This window comes from Octodon degus, unplaced genomic scaffold (genome assembly GCF_000260255.1).
Source record: "Octodon degus isolate 3935 unplaced genomic scaffold, OctDeg1.0 scaffold00154, whole genome shotgun sequence".
Classification (NCBI taxonomy): domain Eukaryota; kingdom Metazoa; phylum Chordata; class Mammalia; order Rodentia; family Octodontidae; genus Octodon; species Octodon degus.
In genome coordinates this window covers 520,753-540,503 of record NW_004524730.1, presented here as the reverse complement: position 1 = coordinate 540,503, position 19,751 = coordinate 520,753, and the positions used below count along the sequence as shown (strand labels likewise).

The 19,751-nt window shown below is 37.9% G+C and overlaps 1 protein-coding gene across 1 annotated transcript in view; it reads right to left on the bottom strand.

Annotated features, from left to right (window-relative positions):
- Positions 1-7,087: 7,087 nt before the first annotated feature.
- Positions 7,088-19,751, bottom strand: part of Efr3a (EFR3 homolog A) — a 74,288-nt gene continuing 61,624 nt past the window's right edge. The window contains exons 16-20 of the mRNA XM_023702604.1: positions 17,127-17,218; positions 13,609-13,657; positions 12,768-12,871; positions 12,346-12,395; positions 7,088-9,785 (exon numbers count right to left, since the gene is read on the bottom strand). Coding sequence (XP_023558372.1) covers positions 9,680-9,785; positions 12,346-12,395; positions 12,768-12,871; positions 13,609-13,657; positions 17,127-17,218 — 401 coding nt within the window. The 3' untranslated portion in view covers positions 7,088-9,679. The remainder of the gene's footprint in view (positions 9,786-12,345; positions 12,396-12,767; positions 12,872-13,608; positions 13,658-17,126; positions 17,219-19,751) is intronic.

Here is a 19,751-nt window from a genome sequence, read left to right as displayed (position 1 = left end):
TAGAATAAGTGCTTCCCTGGCAAGTGCAAGGGCCTGAGTTCAATCCTCAGTTCCACAAAAAAAAAAAAAAAAAAAAAAAAAGAATTATGTTAGCTGTTGATAGGTTTTTAATCCTTTATGTTATCTTCTGATTTTTCACTAATTCCAATTAATCTTCATTGCATCATCTAGTAGCTATTGGATTAATTTTTCATGTTTTCTTATTATTTTTAAGGTATATGTAAGCGACTTGCCTACAACAGCAGGCCTACCTTCTATTTCTGACACTGTGACTTCTCACTGGTCATTTCTGTAGCCTACACTTCCAATATAATTTTTAATCTCCTGGAATTCTGCTTGGAATTTTTTCATGAACCTTAATTCTTTGCTAAACTGGTCATTATTTTTTTTTTTTTAGTTCAGTTAGCTTTTTTATTAGTGTTCTATAAAACTGTCTTTATAAAAATTTACATCATCTGTTCAAATATAGCTTTTAGTTCACCAATAACCTTATTGATCTGCTTTTATTATCTCTTGTGATCCTTTCAAATAATTAATCTATGTGGTTTTTAAATTTCTTCCCTTTTAATGATCCAAAGATTGGGTTTGGGGTAGGTGGGAGGTGCTGGATGCATTTGTTGTTGTGTCTTTTCATATTACTATTTCTGTTGTTTTGTGCTGAGGACTGCAGGTGGTTATGGTGAAATACTGTTGGAGATCTCTTCAGTTATTTTCTGCTTTTCAATGGTGCACTTGGTGTGGCTAACAAAAGGCTTCTGCCTCTCTACAGAAGAACCATCTCCATCAATTTGGGAAGGGAAGACGCAGTATAAGTGGCCCATCACTCACTTCACCAGGAGATCATGGTATTATTAGTGACATAAAGGTTATCTGGATATTGGCATAGAAATAAAACCAGTTAATAGCAATACCTGTGTTACCCTGGCACTAGCAAGTAAGTTATCACTAATAGTGCAAAGACAAATGATATTGACATGTCATAAGAAACTTTAACCACAGAAAAGAGATCTGTAATTACAGCATGAACACTAAGACAAACTAAGTATTGACACAATGAATTTGGTAAATCTGAACTAAGTGGGACAACTACACTTCTACCAACAATAGGAATCAAACACTAATAGCACAAAGTTAACCACTAAAGATCGATAGAACTCAATCAGTAAACATAGAGGGTTGGGGGATATGGTAATTAAAGACAAAAATTTTAAAAATTAAGCGATGGAAGATGAGATGAAAAAAGTGAGATAAAAGATTCTATAAAGGAGCAGAAGAAAATTAATTATATATTTTCTCTGCCGCAGCTCTACAGCCTCTGAGTTTGTGAAGTGTCCTCACCCTATTGTGAAGTTTAGTTGACCCCATTGTGAATTACCCCAATCTCAATCTTTGGAGCATTAAAAGGGAAGAAATAAAAAACCACATAGATTAATTATTTGAAAATGAAAAAAAAAGAAAAAGAAAGAAAGTGCCCCCTGGCCCTTTGAAGTGTTCCTCTGCCCATTCAGCCCAGGCTGTAGCAACCATCCAAACTGAGGCACGTTTTTGTTTATGCTGATAGAAGAGGGAAGCAACCAAACCTCTTGTCTGTGCTGGAGGTAGGCAGCCAGGCAAGAGTTCAAGCAGCCTGCTGCATACAATACCAACATTTTCAGACCCAGTAGCTTCTTAAAGCCCACACCAGGCCTTGATTTTCAACATGTAAGGCAGGGCACCACATCCTTCCTGGTCTGGGCATAAAAAGCTCACGGAGTCTATGTTTAGCCACACCCTCTCTATGATTGAGCCCCTAAGCCAGTGACTAAGGGAGGGTTACACTAGGAGTCATAAAGTGGCTTTTAGTTGTTCATTTTAACCCATTCTTGAAATGGTGCCTAATTAAACACTCTGGCAAATGGCACTGAATTCCTTCTCCAACTGTTGCCTACCATATGGAAGGAATCCTTTCAGAGTAAAACTCCACACTATTTTTCTTTTTCAGGTTACAGAAGCCATATGCTTTTCTTGGAGACTAGTGTGGCTAGGACAGCGCCCCGTTTCTCCCTTGAAGTCTCAACCCTGGGGCTGACCTACCATCTGTGTAGACACGTTACATTCCCAGGAGTGGGAGGTGTCATAGTTACTTTTTTTTTTTTTGTCATTGCTAGGACAAAATATCTGACACCTGAAATGAAAGAAGGAAAGGTTTATTTAGCTCACAGTCAGTGGAGGTTTTAGTCTATATTTAGCTGGCTCCAAGTGAGCCAGAAAGCAGCTGTTCCTGGCCGCGGTAAAGAGCGAGAGCAAAAAGAGAGGTGGCGGCTCAGGCAGCTAGCCAGCCTCTCCCCGCTTCTCACGCTGTGATGCAGAGTACCTGCTGCAGGACACTCACACCCATAATCCCAGCATTAGATTAACAATCAATCACAAACTCCAGAAGGTGTTCCATGGCTGCATGAGGCTTTAGGGGGACAACTAGACACAAACCATAACAAAGGGGACGCTAAAGAATGCAAAGTTCTTTACTCTGTTGGGGTATGTTACTCCAACTTTTCTATAACTTCTAATTTTCCTGTCAGTTCCTTCCTAATTCTTAAAGACTTCCTCCCTCCCTCCCTCCCTCCGTTTCTCCCTCTCTCCCTCCTTCCTTTCCTTGTGGTGCCTGGATTCTGGGTCTCAGAGAGGCTGCAGTTTGCTGCTCATTACTATTCTGCCATCTTGGTTTTTCATCCGCTATTTTAAACTCTTAAAATATGGAAAAGCCACTGAATGTGCATGTTAGGAAAGGTGAAGTATATATGAACAATATCTATCTATCTATCTATCTATCTATCTATCTATCTATCTATCTATCTATCTATCATCTATCTATCTAATCAGGAATCAAACTCAGGACCTATACTTGCCAGGCAGGTACTATGCCACTGAGCTATCTCCCCTAGTTTAAAAAGATAATCTGAAATGAGCCGAGTAACCTACATTTCTTTTCTCATTTATATAACTTACGACACGTGAGGTAATTTCCTACACACTATCTTAAGGGCACAGAATTGATATTCCTTATTTTTCAGAAATGCTAAAATTGATGCTGCAAGTTGACTAGAGTCAGGAGGCTGGAGACCTGCCATAGCTTGTACCTAGATGTGATTCCCAAAACGTCATGCGCTCATACATGGAGTTTTCTGGAGGTGGTTGGATTTAGGGTGTGTGAATATGCATTAAGTGTGTGTGACACTAAATTAGACCACTGAGTGGTTTATTGGAGTTCCGGGTGTAGATAACTGGGAGGCCCACTCTGGGTGTGGACAGACCACCCAATAGGCTGTAGCGTGGAAGAGACGAGAGAAAGGCAGGCACGCTGCTGTCTGCGTGCCCTCACGTGGACTGCTTCTCACGCACCACGGCCTTGCTGCCAACCATGAATGGACTGAAATCTCTACAAACTCAACTAAAATAAATCTTTCCTCCTTTAGCCACTTAACAGTCTACTCAGTGCCTCACTCAGGTAGCAAATTTGTTTGCATACTACCCTGGGTATCATTCAGTCAAGTGACATTTCAACCAACTGATATTTGTTTGTAGTAGGTACACTCACATTTTTATATTAACTATTCTTGCATACATCTTTATGTAGAATGTCGCATTTGGGCCGGTCAGACAGCACAGCAGATTAATGAGCCTGTTTAAGCAGAGCGCAGGGACCAGGGTTCAATCCTGTGTGCTGTGCTGGCTCCACCCCGGGGCGCGCTGAGACAGCAACTGAGACTGGGCATGGTAGTGCGCACCTGTAATCCCAGCACTTGGGAGGCTGACAACAGCAGGATAACTATGAGTTTAATCTGTGTAGTGAGACGCAGTGGACCCTGTACTAAATAGATAAAAATAAAGATAAAGAACATTGTATTTGCCTTTGATGTTTCTAATGAAATCTCGTAATAAGTTGTATTTTTTAGTAATTTGGGTTTATGAAAAAAATAACTATAATTCTGCCTTATGATCTATAAAACCTCATATTGTAAATACATTAGATACAATTTTATGCTTATCTAGAACTCAGTGATATATATAGATATAGATATATCTATCTATATATAGATATATCTATATATAGATAGATATATTTTTTTTCAATGTAAAACACATTTGGGACACTGAATAAGAAGGAAGTGCAATAAGTTTTTTTCAAAAAAAGGAGAAATGTTAGCATACCAGAGAGGAAAAGTCTATTGTGAAACAAAAAAGATGTATCCTATTGTCAATCATTCATGATACAGAAATGATAGAACTTGAAAGAAGAAATTAAACTAAAAAAATTCCAACAGTGGTCCACAAATTATACTAATTGTATGGCTGGTGTGAAAAAGCTGGCTAATATCTAACAAACTGTCCTATAATTAAGACGTAAAGAGGGAGATGGCTCAGTAGAATAAGTGCTTCCCTGGCAAGTGCAAGGGCCTGAGTTCAATCCCTGGTTCTGCCAAAAAAAAAAAATTAAGACGTAAAGAAAATAGAAAATATTTATACACTTTCTGGACCAAACAATATGGAATTCATTTGCTATTTATTCAAAGAAGAGGGTTCAAAAAATCATTTACAATTTAGAGTAGGTGTAATAGACCACAGAGAACTGAAAAACATGGGATCGCTACCAGGACCTCTATTATGGACATGTTCAGCACTACGTTTAGTGGGTAAACATTTTATTGAAATTATAACACCCACAGAAAAAAAGACCAGCACAACAGTGAAAAGTGTGTTGCTCCAAGACACAATGCCAAAAAGTTTTAGAAACTAGATACTATTGTGTAGATTGCAATGTTGTATTGTACACTAAATGTTTTAAGATATACCGTATATAGTATATCGTATATAGAAAATTCACTGGATAAAATTGTCATTTTTATATCTTCTATGATATTATAAAAATTAGTGAAAGCACATGCAGTTTTTGGTCCACCTGTATTCAAATAATGGACTGGGAAGTGATGAACTTCTGGGTGTCAGGCATTTGTCCCAGCCATGAAAAAATAACCAAGACAAGACCATAACTGCTAACGAGTACTGACTCGACTATCAGCTTTAATTCCTTCAATACTCTCACTCATCAAATAAAAGCTCTGAAGACATTTGCCCCTAAGATCACTTTAGCTTTTTGGTTTCTTGAATCACAAATTCTACAAGTATAAATATATGACATTTTAGCAGCTAAGAATAGGATAAGAAAAGCTAGAGGCTGCAAGCAGGCACAGTGCTGGGGTTCGATCTCGGGGCCTGCTCTGCTGGTCCTGCCCCTGGGGCACACTGAGAAGGCAACTGAGACTGGGCGTGGTGGCACACACCTGTAATCCTGGCACTTGGGAGGCTGTAAACAGGTGGATCACAATGAGTCTAATCTAACAGTGAGACCCTGAACACCCTGTAGACCCTTCCCTAAAACACAGAAAATAATAACAACAAAAAGCAAGAGAGAAGCAAAAAGAACTGCTGAAGAATTGTGATCAATCATGTCTATACAATGAAGCATTCATAAAAATCCAAAAAGATAGGTGCAGGGAGCCTCCAAGTTGTTGAATGCAAATGCATTGTTATAGTCTAAACCAGGTGGAGGAAATCTGAAATTATAAGTCAAGTATCCCTAGATTTAATCTTAAGGATTTGACAAGGAAATGAAAATTCAACTTGGTTGTCTTGTGCATGATGTTGCAGCCTGCACGTCCCACGTCTTGCTGTTCTGAGAACCAGTTTCACACAGATGCCAACCTCTGCAGTGGAGGTAAAATCTGACAATGCTTTCTGTACTTCTGTACTTACTGCACGGACAGAGCTTCTCTGAGAATTAGGTATGGGGTGCCCTCGACAATGGTTCAGTAGTCAAGAACAAGCAATTGAGAAGTATGGGGGAGCTGATGCCCATAGAGCCACACCCCTACCACGAGCAAGTTTAGTGCTACCTACACTTTCACCCAGTGAGCATGCAGTTTCCAGATTTCACGAGAGTAGAATTCTGAGTAGGATGGATCTCTAGGCGCCTGATAGCCAATTTCAAAATGGATCCTTTGAGTTTTCTTGTCGTTCCATTTTATTGTCCAGTCTCTTGCAAGTGCTCCTAGGGATCATTACACAGAGTAGCGACGAGGCTCTACCTTACGGAAACCCACACTAGGACACTGCCCTTCTAATCATCTGCCTCTGACTCAAGTTGAAGGATACATCAAAATGGACCAGGGGAGAGGGCTCAGTAGAATAAGCGCTTCCCTGGCAAGTGCAAGGGCCTGAGTTCAATCCCTGGTTCTGCAAAAAAAAAAAAGGAGCAGCTCACATTGGCTCTGCTTTTTTATTAATCCAAGCTTAGTACTTGAGATCAGTAATTTACCAGACGACAGAAAGCTAACACAAACACAGCAAATTAGAATGGGAAGGCAAACATTTAAGATAGTATTTCCCACATATTCACTTTATACCTAGACAAACAGGTTTAGGAATGTGGACTGATTGTCCTAAGTCTACACTGTGTCCTAATGTAGTAAACCCAAGTTATTAACGGTAGTGTTAAGTCCATACTTTGTATAATACAGGCATGACACAGGGAACCTCTTCAAAGTGGTTCTCCTCTCCTCACAGTTAATCTCTGAATCTACTACCTCCATCTTACAGGCAGGCAAATCTGATCACTTGCCTACCTTGCCAGGAAGGAGTGGAGCTGTACTTGAATCCGAGCCCAAGCTTCTAACCACTGTCCCATACCGCTTGATGAAGGAGGCTCTTGAACTCTGTATCAGGCTATCACATACAATGTTTAAGAGAATAAGCCAACCAGATTGCACAGGGTGCTATAGAATCTTTTAAAAGTTTGTGCAATTTACAGAGCAAGGAGATAGAGCTGAAAAGACAGCCATTAAGACTAAAGCAGATACACAGGTATACAAGCCCACAGGAGCTGGGCTTTCCCCTGGCTCTCCCGCTGTAACTGGCAGTTACAGTGCTGGTACCTCCAGCGCAATGGGCATGATCCAACAGACAGCTTGTTCCACTCTTCACTGTCAAGTAACACAAATACTGAGTAAATTTAAATAATAAACATAATGGCTATCATAAAAATGTACTAATACACAAGTAATTCAATTTTTATTTTATTGCTTATATATGATTGCAAAGTGAATTTTTAACATTGAAAACTTACTTCAGTACATTTAACACGTGTATCAGCATGAATAAGACAAATGAGTTCCATCTCTAGACAAGAAGACAAGAAACATTTTGGGGAATGGGAAGGTGATTCTCGGTAATCCGTGGTATTTATTCTAAAGGGTAATGAGCCCAGAAGTACTAAGAATGCATGTGCACTTTGTGTGTGTGTGTGTGTGTGTGTGTGTGTGTGTGTGTGTGTATTTGTTCAGGCAAATTCCAATCAAACTCTACATATGCAGCCACAGAAACACAAGCATAAGAGAACATTTAAATGCTGACTATTCGATGTTATATGAAAGAATGATATAAGCTAACTATACAGAGCAAACAGAAGATGATTAACAACTGATTATGAGTTTTAGGTATCTACTGACGTATGGCAATACAGTGAACTTCGACAAATCCCAAACTTTCTGTGTCTCAACTGCCTCCAGCACAGCTCTAGCCCTGACCCTGCAAGCATCCAAGCGTCAACTAGAGGAAAGACCCATTTCTGGGGAATCCTTGTTAACAGGACCTGTTCAGTCTACTGTACTTAGGATGAAAGCCTATTGTGATTTAAAAATACAACTCCCACCCAACAAAACCCAAATTAACAGTTTCCAAAGAGCAAGTGAAAGGTATGATAAACATTAAATGCAATGGTTTTCCTTTACATGCAAAGCATGCATTTGTAAGTTCACCAAGAAAAAAAAATTTTGTAGAGCAAAGTTTGTATTTTGCATGAATGGAAATTAATGTATATATTTTGTACTATTAAACTATACTTTTTTCATACAAAAGCACACAGTGTTAATTTATAAAATGGCATCCAAGTGGATGATGATTGTTATTTGTATGTCCCCCTGCTTAGATTTTAAATCCACAGACAAAAATTAATACAGTTCTTTAAAAATACAGAAGAAATGCAAATAAAAGCAATCACAATCTGGCTTACTAACTTGTGAAATATTTTACCCAGTAAGAAGAGGGAATGTTCCAGTGACAACTGTAATAGGCTCTTTTGGTCCCACAGCTGTGACTGCACTGTCATTCTGAAAACAAGGTCTGGATTGCCTGCACTTACCCAACAGCTCAGGATGTTTTAGTAGCATTTTATAGGTTTAAATCACTAGACCTTTTCTTTTTTTTAAGATTTGTATTTTGGCTTACATGTACTGAAGCACTTTTTAGTATGCTTATTTTCCTACCATCTCTTCTTTTTTATTTCTCCTAAAGGGGTCCAAAAATCTGCTACAAACACAAGGTTAAAGGATCCCATTCTTTGCTGCAATTTTCCAAAGAAACACAAAAGCCACTGAAAAGGTTTTCTTGAGTTACAATTTTATATATGGTTTGTGTAACTAAAAAAAAAAAGTTTCTGACAAGTGATTTTAGAAAAACTGTCCTAAGAGATATGTCTTTATTACTATGAGTTGGAAGTCCCTAAAATGCTTGAATGCAGAGTGCCCCGTGACCTCGGACGGACCCCACACCACAGACCTTATGCAGCATATTTGGTAAAACGCAGGCACTCTTTTCAAATGTAATGTTAATAATCCTAAACAGAGGACACATACAAGTTTCAGTTCAAATCTTACACATTAAAAATACATTTGGGATATTTTTTACTACAAAGATTGAAAACAATGCACAATATAAAAACGTAAATTAATTTGCTCTTAATAGAAATTGAAATGTAAAGACTCCTCACAGGTGAACCAGTAGCAATCTTAAATGTCCTTTTCTTCTATACTAAATATATATATTTAATTTAATTAACGAAGCCACAGCAAAATATCACTATCTTGTAAACTAATACATCTTACGATGTATAAATATTGCACAGTTCGGTACTCCAAAAGTAAGCTCTAAGCTTCTCAAGTGGTTAAACTCCCAGGAGAAAACAGCATATTATAAGAACTAGGTGCTTTAGAGTATGGCCATTTTAGAAGTCATAATGGAGGAACACCACTCAATAGATGTGGTATTACTCTAAACACAGTAAGGAATGCCTACTACATAGTACTAGAGTAGAAGACTAGAAAGATGCTGGCCACAACTTACTTAAAGAGTGGGGACAGAAAGCCATGTAACTGTTTTGCAACAGGATTAGGAATACATTTACTTTTGCAGATAACCAAAACTAAAAGCAATTCTATTTCTAAGCAGTTGTGTAAGTAGTCAAGAAATACAGTAGACACTTCATACGTTTTCAATTTTTTAAAAAAATTACATGTTTGTGGAAAGTTTAAAATACACTGTTTCACAATGTAGGAATATATGATTTATATGTGCTCAACTCTAAAAACCAAAAGGAACCTAAAATCAAGTTAACATGGCATAATCTATCTTCAGAAGTGCTCACATACCGCTCTCAAACTTCTAGTATGGTACACCAGCCGCTTGTTTAAAGTAACTTCTATCATCATTTTCAAACAATATGTTAATATGTATTAAGTAAACCCTGAAAAGTCGGCCTGCACCTAATTTTTAGGCTTTACAAGTCGATGCTGAGGTCTTTGCGAGCAACTTAGTACACACAGAGATCTGGAAACTTCATCTCATAGACTGGGACGGACTGGTACTGAGCATGCCCAGAAGTAATGGTCAGGGTTCCTGATGGACTCGGAGGAGGACTGCAAAGGAGGAATGACGTAAGTCAGCAGGCATATTTAAAAGTTGTTTATTTCATAGAGTATTTTACCTGTTATATACAAAATAAGTTTTCTTAATTGCAAGGGATACAATAAAGATGCTAGCTAGTTCTAGGCTGTATGGGTAATAGATCACAGCAGCATCATGTTTTAAAGCCTAAAAAAGGCATTAGTCTTTGTAATATATAGTTTTTCATAATGAGATTACATTGTGTATTCTTAAAAGCCGCTCAGTTTCACAAGCAAAACATCTTTTGTGCATACATACACTGTCCCTTTTCAATAACAGTTCAGCATTTCATCATATGCATATGTCATTTATTCTACTAGACAAATGTGGTTCTCTTAAAAGCTCACTTAAGTTGACAGACAATATTCCAATCTTCCATATCATTTCTAAAGTGTTCTTGCGGTTATGTTTTAATAATCTTATGAAAGAAAGGTTAAAATTTGTATTTCATTACAATAGTATTAAAATCTACCTTTGCCTGTGAATGCTTTCACAGTGTGTGCTATTTTAAGGACTTTCTTACAAATTCCAATAACTCCGCCATCAGGGATACTGCTTTAGTCTGTATATTTTGTACATTTTTTTCCCCTGCACCCAGGTTACAGTGAATGAAAGAACAGTGTGGACTAAAGTTTAATACTGTTGTATTAAACTTGGGGTTGCAGATAGAGCACTTGTGTCTAGAAGGGTCACCATCACGGAAGTGTAGCCTGCCTGATTTTTTAAAATTTCAGTGTGTTTTCTGTTTTTGTATATCCAAGGCATGTTTTCCTCAGCATCACATCTTATTCTAGGTACTTCCCTGCCATTCCTTCCACCCCTTCTGAAGTAGTCACTCATTTCCAAAACTTAAGCGTAGAGATTTTGTCTGAAACATACAGTACTCTATAAACCCAGTTTCCAGAGAAACTGAGTTGGGGCCATTTGTGTCTTTGGTGTCACCTAGCTGTGATACACATGTCCTTTGTGTACCTGTTCTTGTGTTGCATGCTTCATATCTAATACTTCTGCAAAGGGCCCTGAAGGGGTTTTTCTTCATTTTCCAGGTGAAGAGACCAAGTATTACAGTAGTAAAGTGACTTGGTGAATGGTGAAGTCGAAGTTTAAATCCTCAGCCATGTTCTTAAGGAGAATGAAAAAGAAAATAGTTTCTTTTTCGGAGAGTACAACTCCTTCCTGCTGGGAGGGTAAGGCAAACTAACAAGAAAAACTGTACGGCACAGGACTGAAAACTCTAAAGGCACAACGAAAACTTAACAGTATAACGCGTGCTTTACTTTAGTTTCTCTGTATCACGTAAATGATCCTAGAACTCCAACTTCCAAAGTGACCTCGGATAAGTTACCTAACTTCTGCGAGCTGGTTTTTACACTGATAAAAATTAGAAAAAATGCTATTTTTAGAATCTATTACAATTATTAAATGAAACAATGCATTTAGCATAGAATCTGGAATACTGTTAAGCAGTCAACAAGTGTTGGTCTATTACTAGGAAGTGTTTAAAGTAAGAAGCAGTAGTTGCAGTACCAAGAAAAAAAAGTTAGCCATGATACCTATTCTAAAACAACTAATTTCTACATCAGTATACAGTATAGTATACGGCATGGTACACAGTAACGACATAATTGCTACATCAGGGTGATTAAATGCAGTGAGGATCCCTAGCAGCACTCTCCGTAAGAATATAGAATACTGTATGTTTCAGACAAAATCTCTCCTCTGAAGCTTTGGAAATGAGTGACTACTTCAGAAGGGGTGGAAGGAATGGCAGGGAAGCGCCTAGAATAAGATGTGATGCTGAGGAAAACATGCCTTGGATACACAAAAACAGAAAACACACTGAAATTTAAAAACATCAGGCAGACTACACTTCCGTGATGGTGACCGTTCTAGACACAAGTGCTCTATCTGCAACCCCAAGCCCACTTACTTTTGCCAAGCGCCAACACTGCAATTAAACCTGAACACTGAGGTTTTATTAAAAAAAAAAAAAAAAAAAAACCTCATATACTGACATCTTTTGTCTTAAAAGAAAAACAACATGTGTGCCATAGTTTTGTCACTACTAGACTATTTTTCAGTCTCTTCCATTCATAAGCTACAAGGATTGATGCAAAATGTACTTGACTAATCAAGTTAAAAATATAAAAGACATAGCTGACTAAAAAAAATTCCAGAAGCACAGCTCTGCGTGGCTCCTCTCTTGGGTCACTTTACACACAGGCTGATTTGCACACCAACGCCAGTGTAAGGCCCAGTAGAGTTCTTTCTTTGCGTAAGTCTTCATAGCACCATAATGAATAAATCAATGATCTAAAAGAAGCAGCTGGAAGACAGCTGGACAGGAAATGGTGTTAGACTTCACCTAGTACACAGAAGACTAAGACAAAAGGGCAGTTACATAATCTTTATTCTCAATGAAAAGCACAATTACTTACACATAATCAACTAAAAAGTGAAAACAGTCTGTTCCTATTTTTTTGTGTTACTGCTACTATAGTGAGAAAACAAAACAAATAAACAACTTCTTACCGTATAGTGAGTTCTAATATTTGAGCAAGTCTATCATGGAGTAAATTTGCCTGCGGAAAAGAAAAGAAATGTTAAGAAAGGATTTATTATTTTCTAAATACTTAATAATAGAAATGCAATTTAAAGGACAAAACACAGCTACAATATAACTGTTAAGCTAACAGTACAGAATGGTTTGGGTTGATCTAGAGTATCCATTGGAATTCAATATAAAGTTTCCCCCTTTTTTCTAACATCACTGCTAAAAACAAACTGACAAGCAAAGCACAGCACCATCACTGAAAACTATTTTAGGAAAAGTGCCCATGTAGTAGTGTGGAACAGGAGCTCCCATCACCCAGCGCACCAAGGCTCGGAGCAACTCCCCAGCCACCAGACGCGCTCCCACGCACTGCCCCCTCCTGCCACCTCTGTGCACTTACTTTGGACTCACACTGCGCTGCTATTTCTTCAAAAGGCGCTTTCTGGAACTTCTCTATTACAAGCCGTCTCTTTTCCTTTTCTTGTTCTTCCATTACATTGGTATCTGCACAAGCATTTATAAAGACCCATTAAAAGGAATGCAGAGTTTCATTAAAATCCTACCTATGACCAAAAGAGCTAATGAACTACAAACCAAAATTAAGGGCAACTTAAAAGGCTACTTTTATAAGGAAAAAACCAAAAGGAATAAGAACATTCTTATACTGTTTAAACTAGAAACACATACTTATTTAAAAGAAATCTTAAAGGTAAAGCGACACAGCAAAAGGTCCTTTTCCCTATAGTAACCTGTGTCTCTCTTACCAAAAAAAGAAAACTTTCTATACAAGCCGAACAACTTCAAGGTCTTTCCTGAGAAAGGGTTCTTTTATTTATAACTATGACTTTACACATATAACATACTAATTTGTTCAAGTGAAGCCTGACATTGAATATAGTAAGTGAAATACAAACAGGGTATTTGGATCTACACTGAGTCTTACCACAACTTGAAAAGGGATTTTGTCTTCACTGATACTTGGTCAGGCTCAGGTTTTGAGATAACACAATAACAAATGTTTATCTTTTTGACACTAAAAAGATGTAACTGCTTGCTTGCTTATGAATACAGATACAAGAATCTGAAAAGCTTAAGCAATAATTTAAACAAATGTTATGTTTATATAGAAAACACAAGCATTTTCCCTTTTTTGCCATGCTGCTTTTCTTCCAGTATCTAAGAGTATTCAATATAAAAATGAGCCAAATATTAGCAGAGCTAACACGTGTACAGTATCTCACCAATTGCTTTCTTCAATGCTTCGAAGGTGATTTCTTCAGTGTTACTAACCTACGGAAAAGTGATTTTAAGTAAAGCAGAATTAAGAAAAGTCATAAATAGTAAACTACAAGTCATCTAAGAACTCTGCTGTGTTGTTTGCTTGTTTTGGTGTGACATGGGCCTATGCTCTAAATCTCAGGCGTTCCCTGCCTGCGTCACGGTAGTCACAGCTGCCCACGGCAGTGGTTCTCAAACACGCCTGCAGATTCTCCTCCAGTGGCAGATTCGCACTGCCTCAACAACTCAGCCACCTTCGGGTTCCAGAGCTGGCCCAGTCATAGGATGCACAGCAAAATCTGAATCTCACTGAACTGTGCTTCCTAAAGCGAATAATGCTTTCAAATAGGCAAGGCTGAGACTATAAAATACATTTTCAGCTTTCATCACAAATAAACATTGATTATTCTACACATAGCCTAATTTTGTTGCTACTGAATATATAGTTTAAAAATTAAGAAAAAGACTATGACTTTAAATGGTTTAAAAGAATTGCTACTTAGAAAAGTGTTCAATGAAAAGTTTATCAACATCATAAAATACATGTACTCTGGATATTCTAAGGTCAACCTGCTAGTTTTTATTTTCTGTAAACACTAACTTGGGTTCTTAAGTATCTCTTACTTTGAGATATTTACAGTTTGAAATGTCCTGCTTTGTTAAACAATTAGTAGTACTTTTTGTGAAAGCAGCACTTTCGTAGGAGGAATAATACATCTAGTTACTATAGTATCTCAATAAAAATTAAGAAATGATGTGTAAGTACTTGCCTGGGACTGTGGTCATCCCTAATTTTAGCTCAAGAGCTTCTTTTGCTAAGACTAAGACGGCAAGACTAATGAAAGCAAAAGACTTCATGCTCTGCACCTTAGCTTCTCTGTAACACAAAGGCTTTAGCTGGGTATCAAGCAGCGAGAGTTCCGCTACCTCAGTTTTTCTACTGAGGGCCCACATTTCTAGTTGAAGTCAGATTAAACTTGGAATCTTCAGTTGCTTTGTTCTAGACATCTGGAGCAGACATACAACATTAGGCTTTGGCTTGTTAATTATTTGTACCTAAAAACATTCTAGTATTTTAATGAAAAATAGCTCCCTATTACTCTTACATCTGGCTAAGAGTTTCAGACTTCTAAGAACCAACTACAGTGCAGGAAAAAGGATGGGAGAAATTAGAAGGTCAGCATTCTTGCTACATTAATATCTTTGTCTTAAAATTTGAATAATTATTAACCACTAACTGGTAAATAAATGATGTGAATTTCTCTTGTCTATGCTATGAAACTAGTTTTCGTCTAGAAGAGTGACAGCAAACCTTTCACGAGACAGGTGCCCATCCTGCAAGCCAAGCCCACTCACTTATCAGTGTGCCAACACTGAGGTTAGACCCGAACACTGGTTTTAGCTTAGAAAAATCAACTCATACATTAATATCTTTTATTTTAAAACAAAACATGAATGCCATAGGTTCACCATCAGTAGTCTAGAAGGTAATTTTATTGTCTTCTGATATTTGAAGATGTGTTTCTAGCACACGAAACCAAATTCCACAGTGGTGAATGAGTTTGAAACTCTAATGTGCTCAAATAACTATGACACTAAATTACTTTTCAGGTGCTCAGGGTGAGACATGTCTGACTGAAGATTTATAATCTCTGAACCATTAAGAGTATTAACGGAATTTGAATGTGAAGTTCATGTCAAGAACCTTTGCTTTGCACTGTTTTCATGCAAAACTTTTAGTTCATTTTATTAAAATTAACTCTGCTAGATATACATTTTTGAAAGAGATAAAAATATAAAAATAAGAATGGAAGCTGGGCATGGTGGCATAAGCCTCTAATCCCAGGACTTGGGAGGCTGAGGAAGGAGATTCACTGTGAATTCAAGGCCAGCCTGAACTGCAGGAGACCTTGTATCCAAAAAAGGAAAACTATCAGTCAATACAATGCACTGCACTCTTCACAAAAGTCACTTCACAGAGCAAGGCTCTGAATAAATTTCTTCCTTCAAAAGGTCATGGTAGCAAATTCATAATCATTAAAAGAATTAGTAAGATATTCTCCTTACTAGTAAGGAGTCATGGAATTAAAAATGGCTTCAAAGAAAGAGATTAACTTAGGGAAGATTCTTTATCTCAAGCTTAAATATGTAAGAATCTTTGCTTTAATAGCCTAAGTTTTAAAATAAACACAAACTGCCTCTTCAACTACTCTTGATGAGCTACTAATAATTTCTTAATTGATTATTTCTTCAGAGCGCAAAGTTGACAATATATGTTAGTTGGCAATTCCTTGATTACAAATAATTTTAATTCCTGAAAATAAAAGAACTGACAGGGATTGAAGAGGCAGGGAGGGGAAAAGAAGCTGAAAAAGCATCAGTTCAGACACTTTCTCTTTTCTTTACAGGAATATTCATTCAGCTATTCATGCTGTCCAATGAGAAGTGATGCTACATCCAGGAAGGCAGACAAGAGATGAAACCACCAAAGGGGGCTCACTTGATTGGCTGGAATTGCAGAATTCAAAACACTGGCTACCAGAAATTACCTATAAAAATTTTTCTGGTGGTTTGTGTGAAATAAGTCCTACAGATTACTAACTGCCTTTTTGTCTCCATAACTTTTTTTTTTGCGGAACCAGGGATTGAACTCAGGCCCTTGTGCTTGGCCAGGGAAGTGCTTATTCTACTGAGCCATCTCCCTAGCCCCCTTGCCCCCATAACTTAAGAGGGTATACTCTTGGCACTCTACTGAAATAGGAAGAAAACATTACATTTATGAAGTTTCAAATAGCCACAGTCCTGAAAACACATGTAATTCACTGGCATGCTACCCAAAATGATTCCGACATCTAGGTAGAAATTTTAAAGTTCCCCAAAAGTAGTGAGTAGCTTGGTTCATGTGAGGGTGTATAAGTCCATTTGTCTCTGCAATTGATATATCATAAATAAAATTAAAAAAAAAAAAAAAAAAACAGGGCCAGACAGCTCAGTGGATTAAAGCACCTGCTTAGGCAGACACAGGGTCTGGGGATTCAATCCCTGGCCTGCCATGCCAGCCCCACCTGTAAAATAGGAAGGATCACTATAAGTCTGATATGTGTAGTGAGACCCAGTAGACCCTGTACTAAATACATTAAAAAAAAAAAAAACAAAAAACAAAAAAAAACACCAGGATGCAGATAGCCCAATCCTTCACATAATTCTCTAACACTGCTTCTTTTACTATAATGAATTACAGAGTAACATATAATTACTATAACATATAATGTTAATGAATCTTTACAGATAGCTTGAATGAGCTCAGAATAATCAATTATAAGCAAACAGGTTAAATGAGATAATTTCCACCAATATTTTAGCTCTTTGGAGGCTAACTTTAAGTTGTAGTTTCTCTCATGTGCAACTGTGGAGGTCAAAAATTTATCTTCGTGTCTATTTTAAGGCAGTGCTCCTCCACTATAAACTCCCAGTAACTCACCATATCATCAGAAGGAACATTGTTGGGTAAAATATCCACTTGAATTGATACAGTGTCCACAATGCTCTTTCTCCTAGAAAGGCGATCTTCATCTAAAATATAAAAATTTCCCCATTCTTTGTTAGAAATGTTATTAACCTTCCATGAGATTTCAAACAATTTCAGAAAATTGAGATACCTTTTATATCTTTCAAAATATAGGATTTTAAAGTAAGTTTTACTTTGCAGAAAAATCATTTTACATACTTACAACATACTAATACATGTATAATTTGTGGAATGATCAAACTGGGCTAATTAACTTATCTATCACCTGAGGTATTTATCCCATTTCAGGTGAGAACATTTAGATTCCTACTTTTTATCTACGCTGCAACAGTAATTACTCCTCAGGCCAGCATGCTATGCAACAGAACACAACTTACTCCTAACTGAACCTCTTACACAACTTGACCAATTTTTCTCCTTTTTCAGTTCACTCCTGCTCCTCGCCTGTAGGAGACCCCTCCAGGCTCTTGTCTCAGTCCAAGAAGTCAATTTGTAATCCCAGAGACACATTATTGGAATCCCACCAAGTTAATTCCAAACTACCACTCCCAGTGCAACCCACAACAAAAGACACTAAAACCTATTTATAATTATTGGGGAGCCAAGGGGCCCTAAGTCCAGTCACTAAGATGGCCTTCCAGAACAAAGAGAATGACCCAGGGCTGTACTCGTGTTTTATTCAGCAGAGAAAGAGTGGCTTGAGGAAGAGAATTGCGGGAAGTAGGTGATTATGTGAGCTGGGCTAGGTGGGTGGTCTGCATTTACCTCTACCATATACAGAGAGAGTAATTTGCTTTATGCTATTGAGATAGTACCTAATGTTTCTAGGGACTGGTGCGTCAGCTCTGATGTGTAATCTTTCAAGCCCCAGGAAGTCATAGCCACTATTTCCAGGCTCGATCCCAGCCGACAGCATGGAGCACTGGCTCTTCATCCTGTCTCAATCTGGCTCATACTGGAGAGCACCAGGTGTGGGTTATCAGGGAAACATGCACGCAGTCTTCAAAAATTACCACCAGTACCTCAGCTAGACATTGCTTAAGGCCAATTAAAAGGATCAAGTGAAGTCCTAGCCAGCTTGGTACACATCAATACAAGGAAATAAGGTCAGGCTCAGCCAAATGAAGATAACTGCTCTTCTTTCAAGGAGAGCTGCTCAAGTGATCCTCCACACTCGTCCAGCCTCTGCTAACCACTATGGTACTTTCTCTCTGTTATGGTTTGTGTCTAGACGTCCTCCCAAAGCTTCATGCGGTCACACGGGGGCTTTTCCAGAAGTGATAGAATCTAGTGTGAGATGCTGGGGCTGGGGGTGTGCGCTTATTAAATCAGTCCTCTGATTGATTCAGTAGCACCCTGGTCCTGGTGACCTGGATACGGTAAAAGGGACAGAAACAGGCTTATCTTCCTCTTGTTCCCTTGTTGCTTTTACTGTCTTCTGGGGCCAATGAGACAGTTCATTGGCCCCAGAAGACAGTAATGCCTATCTGTGATGCCTATTTGCCACGCCACCCTGCCTTGGAGCTGGCCGATTTCAGACTGACACCACAAACCGTGAAGCAAAATAAATCTTTCTTTCCTTTTTAAAATTTTGGGAGTCAATTACTTTGTCTCAGCAATGAGAAAAGTAAGCCACCTATCATACCAGTACTTCTCGTGAGATCACATGGTATTTGCCTTTCCATAGTATGACCCTTAACATACTGTCCTCTATGTTCACTCATTGTGCCACGAATGCCACAATTTCCTGGCTTTTTTTTTTTTTTTTAAGTTCTGAATGGCAGTTGGTCGTGCATATATACCGCATTTTTAAAACCCATGAATCTGTTGACAGGCTGCCCTGCAGGCTGTTTCCATAGCCTGGCTACTGTAATGTTGCAGGGAACACTGAGAATGTGGATAACGCTGGCACGGTGCAGTCCCAGAAGCAGAGCACTTGGATAGTATGGTAATTTTATTTACACCAACCATGTTGGTGGGTTTTTTGTTTTTTGTTTTTTGTTTTTTTTTTTTTTTTTGAGATGTCACCATCAAATGGCTGCAATAATTCAGTCACCAACAGCAGCATACAACACTGATGTACAGCTGCTCCCTCCAGCACATCCTCAGTACTTGGTGGCTTTTATCTTCTGACATAAGCCAATCTAACAGGTGTGAAATAACATTTCATTGTGGTTTTCATTTGCTTTTCTTTGATGCTTTAGTGATTTCACAATTTTTTTAACCACGAGTATGTCTTATTCTGAGAAATGTCGCATCCTTGCCCATTTTTTACTTAAATATTTTTCTTTTTTTTTTTGACATGAGGTCCTTGCTAAATGTAATCTTGTCAATCTTGGAGTTTTAAATTTTATGAAGCATTAAACAGTACAATGGGATGGGATACTGAAAAAAGGCTAACCATTTTTTATTTTTTGAAAGTAGTATTTAAGAACACCAACATCAGCAACTACAACCTAATAGCTTAATAAAATGCAAAATAATAGTAAACTTCATCCCAAAAGAAAAAAGCATTTAGCTAAAATTGATCGTATTTTGGTAAAAAAAAAAAAAAAAAAAAAAAAAAAAAAAATGACA